At 39.1% G+C, this 22,646-nt stretch overlaps 1 protein-coding gene across 2 annotated transcripts in view; it reads right to left on the bottom strand.

Annotated features, from left to right (window-relative positions):
- cacna1g (calcium channel, voltage-dependent, T type, alpha 1G subunit) overlaps positions 1–22,646 on the bottom strand; it is a 279,098-nt gene that overhangs the window by 149,604 nt on the left and 106,848 nt on the right. For both annotated transcript variants that reach the window (XM_066666013.1, XM_066666011.1), the window contains exons 3-4: positions 20,514–20,633; positions 9,372–9,505 (exon numbers count right to left, since the gene is read on the bottom strand). In XM_066666013.1, coding sequence (XP_066522110.1) covers positions 9,372–9,505; positions 20,514–20,633 — 254 coding nt within the window. The remainder of the gene's footprint in view (positions 1–9,371; positions 9,506–20,513; positions 20,634–22,646) is intronic.

The raw sequence follows: 22,646 nt of genomic DNA on the forward strand, positions 1-22,646 counted from the left end.
TTAAATGATAAATGCTGCAAAGAGACTTATGATCTGTAAAATGGCAGGAGGCTATAGTAGAATATACCTAAGCATCACTTCATTTGCCTGACTGCAGTGTGATGCTCTGGTGGGGTAAAGTCACATTTGGAATTTTGTAGTGCTGAGCGATATGAGCACAAATCAATAACACGATTATATGTACATTTTACCATGATTATGATTACTGAACAATTTTACATTTTTTGTATTTTTCATAGTTCACTGATGAGGCTTGTACTTGTACTTGTGCTCCAGTATTAAACATGGAATATTGTTTCTAATGTCGCCTGTTCCTCTCTTGTTTTTTGAGCACTGTTTATATTTGGTGTGTGATTTTGCTTTGGTCGCTAAAACTGTTTTTTCTCAGTGTTTACATTTGACTTCTTATTGTTCATCTTAATTATAGTCAAAACACAGCACGTCCAAACCACAGACGCTGTGATTTTCTTGGTACTAGCTGCTCGAGCTGTTTGGTCGGCCTCTGTGTTTAGGTTGCTTCCATGTGGCAGAATCACGTGACTAAAGCTTGGTAGCATGGTTTTAAAAGGACATCGCATTAACATACAGTGGGGACATAACAGAATACAAATAATCGATATAGTCGTTATAGACAAGATTATGTCAATTAGAAGTTCTGAATGTCGATTTTGTTTACATTTCTATTAATTGCCCAGCCCTAGTAGTTTTATTTTTATTTTTTATAAACTGCAGATAGAGAGAACAGAGTGTATTAAGTTCTAGAATAAAGTTATTGAATAAAATCTAGCCCAAATATTCAATAATATTGTTTTCTGCAGAATTTAAATAAATATAAGCCAGGTTATATTTACTTTGGTAAGGCCTTCAGACACTGGATTGAATGTCTTGCATGTCACTACCTAACCTAATTAGTTGACACTAATTTCATTATACCATGCTGCAGCAGAACTTTTAGGAAAAAACATGGCTATAAATGCTGTAAATGTAAATATTAGTGTATTACATAAAAATGCTGTCTGCAACAAGCTGGGTGTCTCTGAAACTGATAAGAAAATCCCATCAATAATTCTTTTCTTCAGACCATTTTGAAAAATAAGAATTTATTAACACCAACTGTGGTTTAAGCACAAACAAAACCTTCTTGGTCGATAAACACTGCAGAAGCAACAGCGCTATCTTTCACTAAGCCCCTGAATGGCTCTCATACAGAGACACCAAACAACAGCAGTCTGATCAATGTGGAGATGTTCTTAGCCATCTGTAAGAACCTGTGAATGGTTGTTATCGATTCCAGGCGCCTCCAAATACAAATATGAGATGAAGGAGCTCTCAGATGAAAGTGCTGGACACAGTCCAGTGTCATCAGTACCTCTGGCCAAATGGCATTCCTGAAGCCTCTATTACCTTACCAAGAGCTCCCCAACCTGGCCTGTAAGATGGTGACTCTATTAAGATTGCTTATGTAGCTTCCACTGGGTCAGATGATCAGCATCCATTACTACAGACACATTTCAAATGATCTTAGCAGGGCCAGGAGCTCCACGCAAGCCTGACATATATAATTTCATTTAATTTCAGTAAAAGCACAAACGGTGCAAAAAAGAAGTGTCCAAATCTTAGCCCACAGAAATTCGGCAACATCTGAAGTCAAACCCATTCGTACAGAGTGATGGAACGACGGCAGTGAATATCACATACTGTAGACTAATCAATGAAATGTGTCTTAGAAATTGAGAGACAAGAAATAAATATTAGTATCCAACTGCAGCAGACAGTCATCCAGCTGGCCAGCTGAGACCACTCCAAGCAATGTGCCTTCGTTTTCCAGCTTTAATACTGCAAACAAAATGAAAACTATAAATTACCTCAGACACATCCAGCCTAGAGGGCTGCTATCTGCTTAAAGCTGTAGCTGTAGTTATAGGAGCTAGTGATCTTGTGAATTCTGTCCTAGTTTTAATGGTATTTCATTTAGGTTTTATATATATATATATATATACATGCGTGTGTGTGTGTGTTTATATTACAAGTATTTTTGGGGCACTTCAATTAGTCCAGTGCACACCACTGTGAAAGCCTCAGGGCTTCAGGGCCTTAACAGAAGACATAATGTTTTCTGTCCCCCACCCCCACCAACCTCCACCTTACTCCCCAATAAATAAATATTGTCCAATCAGATCGTTTTCCCCATGGTCTCTATGTAGATACAGATAAGCTGGTGAGACTTTTAGAACCTGGACTGATATATTTGCATATTTGGTATACTTCCAGATTAACTACCAGTCTGATTAAGAAGTTGGTGGAATAAACAAATCATATTTTATTTACAATAGATATTATTTTAGATAGATATTTACAAAAATGTAAAATGTTTTTTGCATACTTAAATTAAAACTTTTTTCCCCCTAGTTTTAAGTATCTATGTTTAATCTAGATTGAGCCATGTGCACTGACATTAGCTTAGTGCTCACTTACCATTACAAATTTCACAGGAGAGGTAGCCGAAATTTTTTAGAACATATTTTTACAGACCATTTAATTTAATTTGCCAGAGGTGTTGAGTTTTGACATTTAAAACCTAAACATATGGCAAATGAAAGTCATTGGACACAATGTAAAACTGAAAAGTGTTACAGAAAATATAAAACAGAAAGTATATATAAATATGCACCTTTTTTATTATTCTTATTTAAAAACTCTACATTTTTATGACAGGTGCTATACAAATAAAAGATGTCATTATAATTATTTGTATCATTATTATTATGAGTCACACTGTCAGAATCTACACAGTAGGAATTTGTAACTGTCCACTGTTATGCCATGAATGATGGCCATTAAGCTGACAGTATGTGCTGCACTCATTGTTATTGTCATGACCAGCAGAAAATGGCTGCCCTTCAACTGTCGCCTGTCTGCCTCCAGCTCTGTCAGAGTGAGAGAGAGAGAGAGAGAGAGAGAGAGAGAGAGAGAGAGAGAGAGAGAGAGAGAGAGAGACTACTGCAGCCAACTCAGTGGAAAGCATTAAACAAATGATCAATTTCTCACAATGTAGAGCTATTACAAATAGTGTACTACATAATATATGTGTGAAAGAGAGGGTGAAAATGATTTATACAAACAAGGTAAATCCAGCCAGGCTCACAATTGTCCCTGAGAAACAGAGTGTTACTGAAGTAAATGCAGGTCCTCCGGTTGGACTTAAGCCCATAATGAGTGGTGTGTGTGTGTGTGTGTGTGTGTATGTGTGTGGTAGAGGAGAGTGTGCGAGGATGAAGGTCTGTCTGAGTGAGAAAGCACCATGCTCAGAGAAACCTGTCACACAGCCTTCACCAACTTCTGACACAGAAACCAGGAGAGGAACAGGAGAAAGGGGTGAGGGAGAAAGGTGAGGTACAGATGGTGTACAGAATGTGTGTGTGTGTGTGTGTGTGAGAGAGAGAGAGAGAGAGAGAGAGAGAGAGAGAGAGACAGACAGACAGCAGGATGAGGGACAAAAATACAGGAGGAAAGGGTGTGAGTTTAAGAGTGGAATGGGGAAAAAAGTAGTGAAGCAATGAATAGAGAGAGAAAGAATGAAAGAGTGAGGGGAAGGGACATAAAAAGAAAGGGGAAAAAAGAAATGTGTGAGAGGATGAGAGGAAGAGGCAAAGTATGTGTGGGTCAGAGACAGAGACAGGGGTCAGAAAGAGAGAAAGACAGACAGAGAGTGTGTGTCTAAATAAGTGAATTGGGTCTGGCTGCTTGTGCCTAGCCGTCAATCTGAGTGTATCATATCGAAGCTAAAGATTGCATTTAGAGACTGGATGAAATATAGCAGCTACCATTGTCCTGACAGTGGAAAGAAACATCAGTTTTACTCAAAACGTCCTATTTTTCAGGACTGTGCTTCAAGGACACTGAATTTATGCAAGTCTTCAGTAAAAAGCAGAGACAGCGGAATGCTCAGCGAAATATTAACATATGTCTCTAATGTCAAACTTAATTTAGCCAGCAGTGAATTATGCAGCGTGATTATATTTTCGCTCTCCAAACAATCTCACGTCAGCCAAGGTGAGAACAATGTGTGCAAACTACAAACACATCAATGGCATGTTTAAAATAGCAAGTGAAATTTCAACACTGTCCAACACACCGCTCCCAAAACCCCACCACCCAAAACAACGTGTATGCCACGTTCTGCCCCTGCCTCGAGCTCTCATGTGTCTATGTTCATAACACTTTGAGTCATCATAGTAAATGACTCATGTTCCTCATGCCACAACCACACCTGTGAATCACTGGTGGTCAAGGTACTGTGTTTATAGTGTCTATAAGCCCTGTGTTGGTTGGTTATTGGTAAAGTAATGAGGTTTTTGTGTTTGTGCATCAGTGTTTCTCTGTGTATACCCATGATTCTGTTCTGTATTAATATTTTTGTTTATATTAGTGTTGTATTTTTCTAAATAAATGTCTTATTCACATTTACATCCTGCCTCTTCTACTCACCATTACAGCAAATAAACGTAGATATATCGTATTTCAAGTCATCTTGGAGCATTTCCGTTGGCCTATTTATCATGAAATCATAAATGGCCAATATGTTTGTATAATATAGAACAATTTAAAATGGAAAAATGTGTTGTTGTTTTTTTCTTTTTATTGATAGTCTGCATAAACAAGAATGCATATTATTGATTAATCACTGGCTTTATAGTTAATGGTGACGTTTGGCTAAATGTTTCTGGCTAAACCCTGTTATATCTGGTTGTTTACATTCAGAAGCTAAGCATCTTTTAAAGTGAAAAAAAATGTAGTTTGTACGTGGATGAAATTTAACTTTTCTGTAAGTTCTTATTTACTGTTTGAATTACCACAGAAACTCATTTATAACTCAAGTTATTTATTACTTAAATTAAATAAAAATTTTCATGATGAATGGACTAATATACATGCTCCAAAATTACTAGTAAAGTTTTTTTCCCCTTCTCCTATAAACCTACCATTTTGGAGATATGAGTTTCTTTGGACAGCAACGATATCTGTTTTTTCATCACCAACTCCACAAAATAGCTAAGGCTTTTTCCATGCTACCAAACTGGGAGGGTGAGATAAGCAAAAGCTTCTTCCAGCACAAAGTAAAGCCAGCTACTGCCACTTTTTCGAAATGTTACTAACCCAACAGCACTGGACAGCTCAAAACGCATGGAGGAGAATGCTAATTGCTCATATCTGTCATGGTAGCTTAAAGATTTTGGCTAGCTTTATGTGACTGATCAGGGAAATAGAGGGCAATCCAACACACCCAGAGAGAGTGATGCCAACTGCCCACTTTTGGACTCCGGGCCTCAGGATATAGCTGATGCTTAGACCGCCATGTCATTCCAGAGCATAGTTAACTTTTTAGCATTGCCAGTACGGAAAGATTTCCATGCAAAAAGAACGTACATGACTTTGTGAACTGGAGCAAATCAACCAGAACCCATAAGTGTGAATAAACGCATTGTAGAGGAGTGAAAGGGCAAATGTGCTCGGCTGGAAGCTGAAATGAGGCTGTGCCGGTTGCCAAGCAGCTGGTGGTTGTCTGAGGCTGATACCTTTCTCTGGTTAGTGCTGGATTCTTTAGGATTTTTAGAGATTAGGAGGAGCTCCTGCTAGCCTAAACGTCTCCCCAGCTGAACCACACACAGACATGAGATACTGAGTAATGCAAGCCAAGCGTTCAGTAGGGTTCACTCCATCAGCAGCCTGGCTCTGGAAATCACAGAGAAATTGAGCTAAATGGTGTCAAACCGAGAAGTTCTCTTCACACAGGAATGAAGTACTGCTACTTAACACCCATCTGACCAACTGACAGAAAAGACTGATCACTGTCTGTTGCATTAGTAATTACATTCCATGTACTTGAAACACCTTAACATTTGATTTATTAGGCTATTTTCAAGGTATTGAATGCCTCTGTGCTCATCATTGTATGGATCATGAGTCACACTGTGGTCACACTTGGGGTTCCTGAGGGGCAAAACTGTCTAAATGCTATTTTCAGGAGATGATGAGTACAATCCTTGTGGTCAGAAAATAAGAGAGTGAAATTGGTTTCACTCTCTATTTCACCCATGTTCACTTCTCAGACGTCTCAGGTGTCCTTTAGATGACGAAACAGATCCGGTAGTTACTGTTCTCCTCCAAACAACGGCAAAAATAAGCCAAATTACACAAAGCCTCAACAACTAAATAATAATTTCAAAATTATTTATCATAATTATTTGTCATAACTTCTCATTTTAGGTAGATTTTTTTTTTCAGAGAAATGTATAAGGATATTTTCCAAACATCCAAAATCAGTTCAGTTTTTAGATTCGTATTTTATATATATTTTTAGAATATTTATTCATTTTCCCTCTATTCAAGTTACTCCAACACATTAAGTGGCGTTGATGTCTGGGCCAGTGTTAACATTTTTTTATTAGAACTATGTATATGTTTGAGATTAGTGTTAAGAGTCATGTTATGTATTGAAGTAGGTAACATTTAACACTGTATTAATTGTTTACATCAATAAAATAAAGATTTCAGTACAGTGTAAGAAAGAATACACTGAAAGCCATGCAAAAAAATGTAAACTGTTCCACTAATACACCCCTCAGAGTCTCGAGGGTCTCTCATTGGTCATATTTCATGGTACAGAATCAGAAAAAAGTTGGAGTGGATTGGGGGCTTTTATGATTATCTAAAATATAAATTCAGAGTTTGGGATTCTTTTTTTACATAACTTCTGTAGAGTTCTGTAAAATCAATAATTTTGAAAGTTCTGATTTGTGATAAAGCTATTGTTATGTAATGTTCCATCTCTGCCAAAATTATAAAAAAAGTGCAAATATTAATTTACTTGACATTTTACATTTATTTTTTTTATACTCCATACACCATAAAACTATACCTCTTTCCCAAACAGACTCAAGAAATCGATTAAAAGGGAAATGCTGAAGCACTAGCTTTAAGCGCAAAAAGGAAAACCGCATCATATCTTTATTGAACCCACTATTTATGCTACTGGTGAATAACTCTGACTAAGCATAATAGAATACACCCAATGATTGCACTCTCAAAGCTGTGCGGATGGTAAGTATGTCATCTGGGGTGCTATCTAAACAGCCGTGGAGAAACTGGTTGTGCCAACATGGCAGAGGAACATGCCAGCAGCCTGTCATTCCTGCATGCTTATCTTGTGTACACACTCTGGCTGATGTCTCCTGGATATCCTTCCTCATGCTCCATATGCTGGGGTAATTTTCATCTCAACACATTATCCTATACATCTATCTAACACACGAGGACAGCTCAGTGCCAGAAAAGACTGGCAGCAAAGAGCCAGGGGTCCCTATGTTAGGACAGTGTAGCTCAAGGAATGAATGTGGTGAAATGTGCTTGTTTTAGCTGTATTCACTATTTAAAAAAAAAAACACACAAATTCCCTGATTTAGGTTCAGACCTATTCACATTTCGTGGGATTTTTAACACAGTGGAACCTTCTCGCCATATCAGATTTTATTTTCTTTGTTAAACACTCTGGGAATCCAGAAAAGAGTTGGAAGCAGAAAAAAAATCCATTCCTCAGTTATAGACTATATGTGAAAGATGGCATGTGTCCTTTAAAATATATATATTTACGTAGGTCTAGAGCTGTTGCAGAACATTGCAATAATGTAACACGAGAACAGCTGAAGATGATTGTATTCCTGTATGTTAAAATGAGTATGGAATTACAAAGAATCATGTACAAATAGCCCTGAAACCACTTATTGTAGAAGCATATATCATAAAAAAATATGTGGACACCTGCTCAGTGTCACCTACGTGTCAGAGTTTGTTCCCCTTCCTACTCTTCTGGGAAGGCTTCACACTAAACATTAGAACTTTTTTTGTGAGTATTCACTGCATTCAGGCAAGAGAACAGTGGTGAATTCAGATTAATGTTGGATTTGCTTTCAATGATTAAAACCACTGAAACTCCTCCCAAATGTATTGAAAGAGCTTCATCACTAGGGCACACACTATTCTACTGCTGTTCCACAGTCTTTTACACACCACTAGTCAATGTTTCATTTGCAACCACTTCCAAGTGATCCTTTTCAATCCATGCTTTTTTGTGGAAATTATACAGAACAACTGAATGACTGAATTAGTGCCTCTTAAAGTAGTTGAATTCACTAGTTCTAATATATAAAGTATCATATAGCATAATAGGACATTATACTGATGATTTCTGTTCTGAAATATACATCAACATATCAGTTTTTATACACAACTGAGAAATGAATCAATGATATAATCCATCCACATTATAACCAGGCTTTAGTTAACCAAGCATTAAAAACAGTTTAACAGGTGCCAACATTTTGATTAAAAAATGCTAAAAAGGCCCCAGCAGAATGGTTATGTTTCTCTTTGGCTCAGCATGCTGGAGAAAGCTGGTTGATTTTACATTCATTGCCAGCTCCTGTTTCTCAGCCATTACTTTTCAATTAGAGCAGTCAAGAACTGGTCAAATGTATGTACACCTGCCCTGACACTAAGAGCACAGGATTGTGGAAAGCTCTACAGCTCAATACTTTGGACACACAGAAATACACATAGGCATCCATCCATCCATCTATCTATCTATCTATCTATCTATCTATCTATCTATCTATCTATCTATCTATCTATCTATCTATCTATGTATCTATCTATCTATCTATCTATCTATCTATCTTTTCTTCATCCCTTGCAGACCAGTGTTAAACACACACACACACACACAAACAAACACATGTTTCCTGCCAATGAGTGACCAAAATTGTGAAGCCCATGTCACTAAACCCAAAAATACTGCTAGGGCATTAGTCTTATAAAGACATAGCATAAATTAAATTGACTAAATTCAGGTGAGTAAATGAGAAAAATATACATTTTTCTAACTATGCAAATAAGTGACAACTAAGAACATCTATTTGCTCATCTCTCACTAATTTATATCAACGATTTATATTTACATTCTTACAGTTACTACAATATAAAACTACCTAGTGCAAGAGTTTCTAACTGTACTATTACTGTACTTAGTAGAATCAGAGATTTATCACAAACAAACAACTAAAAGATTCTATTGTAACTCTTCTAACTGCTTTTTCTCTATTTACCATAATTATTGATGCTAGATTAGATATATGCTAATTTTCACAATTTAACTTAAATCCAGAGCTGCTGACACCAACAAACAAGCATGACATCAAATCAGAATAAGAATTAAGCACAAAGTAAACGGTAATGCCACACAAAGCTCCCACCATTCACCTTCAGTAAAGTTAAGCATTTAAAAAGTTTCAGTGCTTCGGATTGTCCTCACTCACCCAGCCAACACAATGAAGAAGTCTAGCCGGTTCCAGGTGTCTCCAAGGTAACACTTTTTGCCAAAGATGCCCAGCGCCACCATCTTAATCACCATCTCCACAGCGAAAAAGGCAAAGATAAAGTCGTCAAAGTCCTGGAGGAAAAGAAGCGCATTGAGAATGTTAGCATTAAACTCATCCATAGCAGGATTAGCCGTTCTCCTTCAGATCAAAGTGAAAGAGACAGAGCCTCTGCTCCATGCTGAATTAGTTATTATACAAACAAATATATGACTACATTAAAAAAGAGATAACTTCTAAGAGGCATGTGAGGATTGAAGCTACAGTACTTATTCTGTTTTACATTCACAGCATGGGGTTTATGTGTGTGTGTGTGTGTGTGTGTGTGTGTGTGGATCCATAAGCTGAGTGAACCCAAATGGCCAACTCATGTTTTTTTTATTTCTTCTTTACTTTCCCCCTTCTCCCAAAATCCTCATCTTGGCGCCTCTGTGATTGCCCTGAAAGCAGGTTCGGAATGTTCTCTATGGGAAAAAGCCTTATTTATTTATTTATGATAAACAGGAGTTTTCAAGGAACACAGTAAAAAATAAAAATAAAAGATCTGTGCATATGCACCCGGCAAATGATTAATTAATGCAAAGCCCACCAATTAAGTGAAAAAGTGAGATTATAGCAGGAATTATTAAGTTTACTTAGTGCTTACTTAGTCTTCACTGGCACAATCGCTCGTGGTGCCAATTTGTTTTTCCCCTGACTTTATTTTGTATTCCATATGAAGATGAAAGATAAAGCCTGGGCATAATTCTGACACAGCATGAAGGGAAACAAGAGAAAAGGATTGCTTCATTATTCACATAACACTTGTTTGTAATGATGTGAGAAGAGGATAAACAATAATGGACGATAGCTGTGACTACACTAACTAAATTGAAACAGATGAAAATGAAGGCTTTTGGTTTTGAGGTTTCATGAATAGTAGCTAAACAGAGAAAGGGAGAAATTCATTAGGAGTAGCAAGAATGTCATTAAACCAGAACACTGAGTACTTTGAATTGTGAAATGCATTAACAATGGAAATACAATCATTTTAGAAAAGCATAATTGTAAGCCTTAAAATAGACACTAGATTTGCCCTAAGCCTTCACACTAAGCCCTAACCCTAATCCTAAACTCTAAGCCTGAGTTCTAACTCTAACCTAACACTCTAAAACCTAACCCTAAACTCCCATTTCCCATTTTTAGCCCTCACCCTAAGACGAAACCCTCATTCTTTTGAGTGGAGAGTGATATGGAATAACTCATATGCCTTAGTACAGGATCGTGAGGACATAATGAACACAGTAAATTGTACAGTATGAGCAAATAATAAACACTGGGTAAATGCACATCACTCAGGCAGAGATGAAAGAGTTTATCCAGCGGGTGCACTTGTTAATCACACGTGAAAAGGCACCGGGGGCAAGTGTGGCCTCACTGACCCCTCCATTCCCTGAAGGGTAATTGTCATGGCATGGGAAATGCACCTGGGTTTGCTGAGCCAGCTGGAGCATTAGTGATGACTCTTAACCAAGGGAATCCCTCCAGCCAAGACACTTTCACAATGCAGGGAATGTTAATTAAGCTGCAACGGAAAAGCACACCGTGAAGCTCTGCATCAGTTAAAAGTGTTGAAGCTGTTGCCATTTAGAGTTAATGCTAATGCACTTGTTTTTTTGTTTTGTTTTTTCCCATAGGGAACACTGTCAAGAGGCCCATTCTGGAAGAGAATGGTGACAAGTCATTTAACATGAATGCTTGGAGACCACAGTGCTTTTGAGGCAAATGAAATAGCCATAAATTGTAAGTAATCTTTCATGTTTGGCTTGGGAGCACCACGGCTGGTCACATGGCATGGCAGACTATACTAAAGGTATGAAACAGAGCACACACACCAAGACCACTGCAGAAAAGAAAAGGCATGCTCACTGCTCATGAACATCCATGACCCCCACACACACACACATCTCCATAGCTCACATAGCCACAGCACTTAAACCCACAGTGACAGCCATTGTTAATAATAATTTAAAAACTGTTTAACTGGGAAGCTAGCTACTGTACTTTCACTGTGTGTTCAGACTTGTGATCTTTGGTTTGATTAAACATGGTGCCCTGTTAGCGTGTTTCATTAGAGTAAGTGTGAACGCTGCCTTTCGAACTTTGGTGTGCACCAAACAAGCGAACCAAGTCTGCCTGAGCAGATGGGTCTTGGTCAGTCACTGAAAAGAACTGTGGTGTGGTTGGTTTCAAGAACGAATGCAATATGAACTAAAGGCATTTAAACAAACCGAATGGTGTGATGTCCCTAGATGTACCATGAATTGTGCCATAAGGGAAAGGAGTGCAAGGGCAACCCTTCTAATGTCACCTCTCTCTAACAAACCTTCTTTGGTTTATGCAGTGGAGAATTTTCTGGTGCTGTTTTGACTCCTTTATCCATGTTACCACCTCTTAGTGTGTTTCCAGTTGGTAAAATGTCCTCCAGGTAAATATACACAACCCATATATGTGCATTAAACCCAGCTGATGACTCTGTTGACAGGCTCGCAAAAGTCATGTGTGCCATATGTCACTTTTTCACACTTTTTTAACAATGTATCATTTTCTTGTTTGGTCCAGACCAATGGAACCAAACTACATGTCTAAACAAACCCTTCATGTGAACACAAGGGTAACAGTGGGAAGATGTACATTCTTTCATTCATTATCTGTAACCACTTGTCCAGTTCAGGGTCGCAGTGGGTCCAGAGCCTACCTGGAATCATTGGGTACAAGGCGGGAATAAACCCTGAAGGGGGCGCCAGTCCTTCACAGGGCAACACACATTCAGTCACACCTACGGACACATTTGAGTCACCAATCCACCTACCAACGTGTGGTTTTGTACTGTGGGAGGAAACTGGAGCACCCAGAGGAAACCCACGTGGACACAGGGAGAACACACCAACTCCTCACAGACAGTCACCCAGAGCAGGACTCGAACCCACAACCTCCAGGTCCCTGGAGCTGTGTGACTGCGACACTACCTGCTGCGCCACCGTGCCGCCCGGAAGATGTACATGTGCGTTGATTAGTAAATGTATTTCAATATATACATTCAATTTTGTACCTCACAATTACATTTATAATGAGGAAAGTGGACGTACACTGATTTGGTTTATCTCATATTTAAGTCCACATGCAAGGCCAAATGCAGACTTAGGTTCACTTTATAATAAAAAGGGATTATGATTTATGGTTTATTTTCATCCAGGGTTTTTATTTTCTGAAACGAAGGGCATCAATAGGGCACTTGTCTGACTTCACTGCCGTAACAACCTCTCCTTTTGATCGGAACATTGCAATGATGATGTAATGGCATTCAGCCAGATAAGCATTAGTGAGATCAGGTACTGATGTGGAATGACGCACTCTGGATCATGAACACCACCCCAATTCATCCCAAAAGTAGCAGAATATGTGCCATCACTCCAAAACACAGTGTTCTGATGCTCCACAGCACAGGGCTTGGAACTGAGCAATTTGACCATGGATTCATGTGTGATCTAGCTCACAAACTAGGTGCGTACAGCTGAATGCCTGCAGAGTTCTGTAGCGAAAAAAACATCACATTCAGAACCAGTGGTGATTACAAACTTTTGGAAATATTCTGAGAGAGAGACTTAATGGCTCTTAGCCAATCACATCACATGAGCAGGGCACCAGGCAATCATTATAACCTAATCACAGACCATTTGTGAAAAAAAAGAAAAGAAAAAACAGACAGGAATTGGCAAACAACTTGCTCTTCAAAGATGAACCAGTTTCTTAGTCTTGTGCTATGTCTGGCCTGCTTATCTGTGTGTGTCTATGAGTGTGTGAGTGTCTCTGTGGACCCTCCATGGTTCAGCTGTTCTCTAAAGAAAAACAGTGCAGACTGGGGGAAGCCCTCAACACAGCACACAGCCTGCCAGCGCGCCTTAATGATTCAATATTCTCTTATGTATCTGTGTGTGTGTGTCTCCCTCTTCCTCTTCCCTTCCTCTCTCAGCCCTGCATTGTCTCAGCTATCTCTTTCAAAAATTCCTCCCTCTTTTTTTCCACTCTCCACCATCTCATCCACCCATTTCTATTAAAGACTTGTCATCCCTCTCTTTCATATCTTCTGCCGAGCCGTTTAAAAATAGCTCGAGTCAGTGTGTGGGGGGGTTGCATGTGGTGTGACTGAAGGCGAGAGAGCGAGAGAGTTCATCTGTGCGCTGTGATCTTCTTGGCACTGAATAAATCTTATGCTGGTGTCCCCTTTGTTGTCCGAGCAGCTTTAGTCGTTTATTGCCTGAGCAATGAGTTTGATAGGATTTCGCCTTTGCTGGCAGAGAAGGTTATTGTAGTGTGACTGATGCCCCCCTCTTTCTGTGTTGCTTATAGACACACACAAACACACACACACACACATCCATACATACACTCAAACCACAAGCAGACACTAGTGTGTAGAAACATATGGCCACCACTTGGTCTCTCTCTCTTTCTCTCTCTCTCTCTCTCTCTCTCTCTCTCTCTCTCTCTCTCTTTCATCACACATGTACACAAAGCAGTTGCTAAGCAGATGATGCCGTCACTGTGTGGAGGGGAGATGAACCTAAAGAACTTACAATGCATCACATGCAGTGAAATGATAACATCCACAAGAATCAGTAAGAAGAACGAGGAAGAAAGTCCAAGCGGCAATTAGGGGGGGTCCAAGCACGATTTTGTGGAGAGTCCCTACTTGGCAGGTACCCTAGTGACAAGACCAGTTCAGTTTTTAGCCTTAAATAACTATGTGCCATACACCTATACTGACATATTTCATTGATTTATAACACCAATATTAAATATATATATTTTTAATTAATTTGAACCAAAATGTATGCAGCATGTTTTGAGCAACATTAAAAGCTGATTTATACGTCGTAGGCTATGCAAAAGCCCTACGCTGTTGAGAGCATTTATATCTCTGCATCGGTGTCTGCGACGCTCTGCAATTAAACCGTGACACCAGTAGGACTGAATCTCAAACATCTTCCACTGCACTACACAGTACACTATGTAGTGGTGTAGTAGAATTACTTTTATAAATATTTAAAGTGCATTATTTAGGGGGTAGGTCATTGTTTGGGACATAGCAGGGTTTACATGAGGTGCCAGGAAAGTAACGAATACAAAGCCGGCACGTTGAGTTATTTTGCTTTGTTTAATGATTTTATCCATCCTTGAAGCCCACACCATGTCTGAGGAAATACCTCGCTATGAATGTGCTGCTCTCTTCGTCTCTGTGTGTGGAGGAGAGGAGTTCATGTTTCTTTACTTCTTTGGTTCTGCATAAACAAATAGCTTAATTTGTTCTTTATTTAATATAATAAATATGCAAGACTTTTGAACATTAAGTGAAACTACTTTTCTTACATTAACACAAAGTATGAACAATTAGATTCAACTAACAACTAACTTTTCCTCAGTTTTAATCTGTCAGTAGACTATGCTCTTATATGTTACAGCAGTTTAAAAGAAGGGCATACTGCAAACTCTGAACTATTTTAGCTAAACTGTGATTCATTTGAGCCCAGTTTGAATCGCATAGGGAGAAAAGCTTAGGACTAGTTTGCAAAAGTAGGTTTTGCATACAATGCAAATTAGCTCAAAATCCAAAATCCAAGTGCATGGTCCCTGAGGCTTTTTTCGACGGGCATAAGCCAAGGAATTTAGAGAACAAAGCATCTTACCATTTGACTCACATTTCTAAATGTATGGAGCAAAATGTAAATGCTATGATATAGCGCCACCATCAGGCCAACTGGGTTCACTTATTTTGCTTGAGTACAAGACAGGAAATATCCCGTAACATGAGGTAATGTGCTTTTAAGTTTATTTGCCTCTAATGCTGATTACTATCAGCATTATTCTTACAGTATTCCAGTGTCTTTGTTGCACTACATATATTACAGAGTGTTATCTATTCCCAGTTGCCAAGAGCACAACAGAACTTCCCAATCAGCATCTTCATTTACAGTGGAAGAATGGGATTCCCCGAAAAGAAAAAAAAAAGAAAAAAGGACAGTCATATGCTCATTCCACCTGGGGAGATAGATAAGGAAAACTCAGTTTCAGCTCCACTGCCCTTAGCGACCAATAAAAGATCATACAGTGGAGCACGTATAAAGCTCAATCCATGCATCAACAACTCATATATATCTTTTTTCATGGAGAGAGAGAGGGGGGGGGGGAGAAAGAGAGAGAGAGAGAGAGAGAGAGAGAGAGAGAAAGACATTATTAATCACACTGACTGCATCAAGCATGAGGTGTGATCATCCATCACTTCAGCTCACTGTCACCAGTAGATAGACACACAACTCCCAATGTGTATATTAACATAACTGATTGAATTAACGGGAGTCTCTCTCTCTCTCTCTCTCTCTCTCTCTCTCTCTCTCTCTCTCTCTCTCCCTCTCTCCCTCTCTCTCTCTCCCTCTCTCTCTCTCTCTCTCTGCATGTGCCTGGACCAAATAAAAAAAAAAAAATCAATTTATATTTATACTATACTTTTTTTTTTGTTTAGTTGTTTTTTTCTGACACTGACATAGTGACAGATATTCTTATTGAAACATATTAAACATTGGGCAATATTGATAAACATTCTTCGTTTCTATAAAAATTGGTAAATTTAAAATTGAGCTACTATTTGTTGCAACATTGATTTTTAATGCACTCTGTGCTTGAGCACATACAGTTGGATACATAGAGTGCAACCCACAAACTTTGAAATAAGTAAACTCAGTCCAATTATTGTGGGCTACCTAAGTTACAAAACATCAAATTCAATGAAGTCTTCTGATTTGACTTCCCTTCTTGCATCAGAAGTGAATATGTGTCTCTTCTATTTCCGACCCAGCAAACATAGCCTAATTAAACCCATCGCCACACACAGTATATTCATGTGGATCTGTTTGGAGCCAGAATTCATTCACCCTTACTGAATAAGAACAACTCATAAATGCAGACTGATTTCCCTCATATTTAGAGCATTAGTGCTATGGTTTGACCAGCAGGAGATAGATTGATAGATAGATAGAGAGAGAGAGAGAGAGAGAGAGAGAGAGAGAGAGAGAGAGAAAGAGAGAGAGAGAGAGAGGAAATTTTAAAGAGAGAGAAACAGTGGAGGAATAAATGAGGATGTGTTGTTGTGTGGGCAGAGACGCGGAGGCAGAGGGAAAAAAAGAGGGAGATAGAGAGCGAGAGAGAGAGAGAGAGAGAGAGCACACTCAGTGTGTCAGTGAGTTTATTGTATCTCATTGGTTTCTATTATTCTACCAAAGACGTTTATTTCTCCAGCTCATACCGAGGTTAACCCGAGTTACTCCGGCCCTAGAGATTCAGATTATCTAAGCCTAACAGAGATGGGAACTGATTGGCTGTCTCTGTGAATGATCTGGCATATGGTCTTATTCTAAAAATGGATGTCATGTTCCCATATGGTAAGGGGATAACTGATAGTGCTGTTATGGAGGGTAATCGCTGTTAACCCACATATAAATACACACTCACAAAGCCACAAGACCATGCCTGAGTCACCATTCATTCATTGTCTGTAACCGCTTATCCAGTTCAGCGTCACGGTGGGTCCGGAGCCTACTCAGAATCACTCATGATCTGCCCAGATCACATCATGTAGGGTGTCCTTCACAGGGCAACACAGACACACACAAACATTCACTCACACCTACGGACACTTTTGAGTCTCCAAGCCACCTACCAACGTGTGTTTTTGGACCGTGGGAGGAAACTGGCACACCCGGAGGAAACCCACACGGATACAGGGAGAACACACCAAACTCCTCACAGACAGTCACCCGGAGCAGGACTTGAACTCACAACCTCCAGGTCCCTGGAGTTGTGTGGCTGCGACACTACCTGCTGCGCCACTCTGCTACCCACCTGAGTCACCATTATTTTCTAATCCTAATGATGGCTTTACAAAGTAACGTTTCATGAAACAAGCTGCATTTACAAGTCATGTGCTACCCAAGTCCTTATAGGAAATCTGTCCACTCTTCAGGTATTTCTACTCGTACAAGACTAGGCTACTACCTTTTAGAAAGAGGGAACCTGTAAACTCTTTTTAAAATAAAATTTTTGAAATCTGACAAAAATGACATCATAATAAGTACAATTCATTATTTATAGAGTTAAGCTAAAATATCTAAAAATGTTATGACCTCAATACAGTCATAATGTTTTGGCTCATCAGAAGCATTTACTAGGCGTATAGCTTATATTTGCATGTGTGTATAATTGCTGTGAGGAAAGATAAGAAAATTCATTAATTACATACAGCAGGCTAAAACTACAGAGCAACAACCGGGAACTGTTCAAACTACTTTTATGTTAGAATAACATACAATTGTGGACAATAGCTGGTTAAGCTAACTAGGTAGCTGTAAATATGCATCATCATTAAGAGATCAAACTACTGTGATGTTCTTTTTTATTTGCAGCCATTGCAATTGAATTGTATGTTATTATTATTATTATTATTATTAGTTAAAAGGTTTTACATAATATCACACCAACGAATTTCAGTTACATACATTTTTAATTTTCATCACATAAAAGAAGCCTAAACCTTTTTGGTTGAAGTCAACAACAAGGCGTTTCAGTTGGTGACTAAAGTCAACCCACCATTATCCATTATTCTAACTTTAGGGATTGTCTATATAATAATGAAGTTTTATGACATATTGGATGCACGCACACACTCATTTTCTCAACACACTCACACATCAATGACACTGCGTGTCCCTATTTTAAATAATGGGATAAATTCAGTGACACAAGAAATCCCATCATGCTCTATACATGCTGATTACAGTGTTTCACTAATTGAGCTTCCACATGTCTTACTTTAAACATTACATTTATTGTACATATATTACGCCCACTGATGTTAAGTCTAAAGCTGCATCTACTTTTAAACGCAGCATAAAAGAAAACCAGAAAAAAACAAATAAGGATAAGCAGAGAAGCTGGAGAGCGAGCGTTTAGAGAGAGAGAGAGTTTCCTTTAACCTTTAGGCAAACACTTGTCTGTAGAATAAAGCAAAAGGAATTTAGAAGCTTTAAACCAAAGTCCATGTCCTAAAGCTGAGCCCTGCACTGAGCAAGTACAGAGATAAAACAACGTGGTGTTTTCACAGAGTAATCTGCCTTGAATTACTGGAGATCACCACATAACGTTTCGGGCATTTGTTTCTGGAACATGTTCAACACAACATGCTTCAGGATATCTAGAGAGCCCCAGTGTCCCGTGCAGATGAAACTACTGCACAAACAATAATAAAACAACTTTTCCTATTAGCATTGAGCTGAAGAAGACTACATGCCTAGAGTCAAACAAAAATCAGCTGCTTCCATATGGAGGATTTAATACTAACATTGCTTCCATTGGTTATAGTAGTGAAGGGAATTATGACTCTGCCGTGACTCACATGTTAGCTCAGCTACCATTGAAGGGGACATTTACAGTGCATGTAAACTCCCACCCAGCTATTTTTTTTATTTTATTTATTTATTTATTTGTAATGTGCCTTAGTCAGAAAATATGGGATAAAAAGTTCAGAGTTGTGCTGCACTTCACATTGAGTGCAGACAGTTTAGAGTTGTCCCACTTCTTTTTTGTGAAAGCAAAAAGATGAGGATAAACTGATCAGCACAAAGAAATAAGAGTACTGATTAAATATGATGAAAATGAAAATGATTATAGAAGGCTATGTGCACTCTTATTAAAACTTTATTTTATAAAGAGAGTTGTTATAAGTGGTTTTCCCTTACATAAATATTATACAACAAAAAATATTCGTATGCATTGGGTAATTTTGGTAGTGTCATGAGGAGAGATTAGAAATGTAGTATGTTAGTTTGTGTACAGCAAACGTCACCTTATTGTAATTCCCTGACAACGTAGTAATTCACAGGATCTGCCAATATATATTCACCATATGGACGACAGTATTGGGACCATTGGTTGCCTCCTAATCACTGAATGCTGGTGTTTCATTCAGTCCTATTGTCACAGGTGTATAAAATCAAGCACATAGACATGTAGTCTGCCTGTCTTTCAACATTTGTGAAAGAATGGGTCATTCTAAAGAGCACTGAATTTGAGTGTGGTAGAATAATGAGATGTAACCATCACATGTGAGGGGTCTTTCTGCTGAGGCGCACTGCGCGTAAAATTCACTAATGCTCTGTGGACTCACTAACTGATGAGTTCCAAACCTACTCTGGCATTAACATCAGCACAGAAATGGTGTGCCGAGAGCTTAATGGCATGGGTATCCTTGGCCTATCAGCTGCATGCAAACCTTAAAGTCAGATGAAGTGGTGTAAAGCATGCTGTCACTGGACACTAACAGCAGAAACAAACAAGTGATGAAGCACGCTTTTCAGTGTGGCAGTCTGGGTTTTGGGAATGTCGGGAGAATGTTACCTTGCCTGACTGCACTGTGCCTGTTGTAAAGTTTGGTGAAGAAGTGAAAATCCTGTGGGGTTGTTTTTCAAGGTCTAGCCTAGGCCTGTTAATGCTTTAACAAACCAACGGATTTTGTACAACTGTAAACTTCCAGGTTTTTTGGAAAACAGTTTGGGGGACGACCTTTTCTTTTCCAGCATGTCTGTGCCCCTGTGCATAAAGCAAGGTTCATAGGCATGGTTGGGTGTATTTCGCGGGGGAAAAACATGTGGCCCACACAGAGCCCTGACATCAACCCCATTGAACACATTTGGGATGAAAAAGAACTGAGATTGCGAGTCAGGCCCTCTTGTCCAACTTCAGTATCTGATCTCTCAAATGTTCTTGGGAACAAGAAGCAATCCAAAATGTTTTACAATTAAAAGGAGCAAATCCATGCTAATGTCATTTTAATAGGATCTATTTACTGTTGTACTCTTCAGTAACTGAAAGAATGGTGTAGATTTGTACTTGTGTGTGTGTGTGTATATATATGTGTGCCCTGGGTGTTCGTAGGGGGGGGGGTGTTTGGTGTTTTAGTAGCAGTAGCTGTATCACTAATAGTAATACACTCACCTCCAGGATCTTGCAGCGTTCAGAATCACAGTCACTGTCCTCGCAGGGGTGGAACATGCCCAGCGTCACACAGTTCAGCAGAATCACCAGCATACTCGCCCGCTCAAACCATGTATATAGCTGTAGTCAAGGAATACAACTCACTTCTTATAAAATAAACAACACTTCTTTATACACTCAGAATCAGTACAACATATTTCATTTTAACAGATTTCAAAAGGGAAATATTTCAATAAAACATTTTTTGCATTAGAAAACATTCATATTCAAAGTACATTGTTTTGTTGTATACCTACCAACACAAATATGCTATAAAAAGAACTTTTATAATATGCACTTTCAAAATAATTATTTACTGTTATCATTGAAGCAGATTTATTTGGTAAAAGGCCTCCAGCTTTCCTAAACATAAGATATTATTCCAGTTCTATTAACTGACACACCTTCAACAGATCTTCTCCACTTGTTGTTTTATGTTATGTGTGAGAATGTTTCATATTGAATTACACCATATTGAATTACTTCAGTGAAAGCTACTAGCCTATTGTGTTTGTTTGTTTGTGTGTTTTCTTGCTTGTGAAGAGGTAGTTAAATGTATCTAGCATCTTTAAACAGGATTATAGTCTGCCATATGTATCATCTGTAATTACACACACCTTGGAGAAATGGGTACTTGGATAAAAATCATATTAACATGTAATAAAAAGAGGAATTTAACAAAAACTATGGCTAATCGAATTGACACAACACCTGGAAATGCCTTTACTGATGGCCCTGTCCATCCTACAGCAGGGTCACTGCAGATAAACGTGTTAAAAAGGAAGTAATGATTTTGTCATTAACTTGGTCACTATTTCTCTTGATTTCCTGGCATGCCATTGGACGGTGCGGTCAGTAATTGATCACTGAGTGGGCGAGAAGTCGTCAGACCACAGCCACCCAACGGCCGGGCAGAGGTCGAGCTCACACATTTACATCTAAATTAAATACAGCAATGCTAATCCCCAGGCAGGGTGCTGTCTGAACACTGTGGCACCAGACAAAAAGCAGCTCGTTTTTCTCAATTACTGACAAAGACAACACCAAAGGGACACAATTAAAAACGGCAAAGACGACAGATGATAGGATACGACATCAAACAGGAATCTTCTGAAGGGGGAGCGTGCCTGGATGCCTCAGTGGTCCACAACAACAAAGCCACAAGCTATATTGTCTTAATGCTATCATAACAGAATAAGGATGCAACAGTGCCACTATTTACTGAGCAAAACCCACAGAGAATCTCCACGGCGCTGACGTGACTCCTAATTTCCTGACAATGACTTTTATCATCGTTTCAGTAGCACTTTTTGGGGGGAAATGGCCAGTGGCCTTCCTAAATGTAGACGGATGGAGGAAGAAGCACCACCAGCTAGCCTTACCTGGGGCTAGCATTATTATCCCTAACCCAAAGAGCCAGCAACTCTGGAGTTTTGTGATTACAGGATGTTACCCTTGCCCAAAAAGAAAAGCCCCTGGTTACACAGAGCTGCTGAAGCGGTAATGTATTCTTCATGAATAATGTAGCAAAGACAGAGTGTGTCTCGCTCGGGCAGTCAGTGGAGGAACTAATTACAAGCTGCTAACTGCTGATGGGCCTCATTGATCTCCACACTGCGCTGGAGCCTCGGCTCAATGAGTTTTGGTGGAGAGCGATAGAGCCAGTGGGTGGGTGCAATTCAGCAGGTGATGAAGCACCTTTGAAAAGTGGCCTAAATGAAAGATCAACATTAGGACAGGGTGCAGCACTCTTTCACTGAAGCAGTTTTGACTACGGGGAGTTAGTCACTTATCATCAGGGATAAGAAAATACACATAAAAAAAAGGGATATTTGGAGAAATGCCAAAGAAGGAACCCTCAATTTTCTCCCCAATTTAGTTGGTCCCACCAATTACCTAGAATTCTCCCAATCATCTGAGCAGTTTCCTCTAATGGCACTTTTTCACTGCACGGTACATAATCTACTCAGCTCCTCTAGGCTCTACTCACTTTATTGTCCATGGTACCTGGTGCCCACCCCTCAAATCAGAAATATAGCCAGTGACGTTGCAAAACACCATCTCTAACAGGAACCATAGGCTCTGGAAACCACA

The sequence above is a fragment of the Hoplias malabaricus genome, chromosome 3 (genome assembly GCF_029633855.1).
Source record: "Hoplias malabaricus isolate fHopMal1 chromosome 3, fHopMal1.hap1, whole genome shotgun sequence".
NCBI classification, from domain to species: Eukaryota; Metazoa; Chordata; class Actinopteri; order Characiformes; family Erythrinidae; genus Hoplias; species Hoplias malabaricus.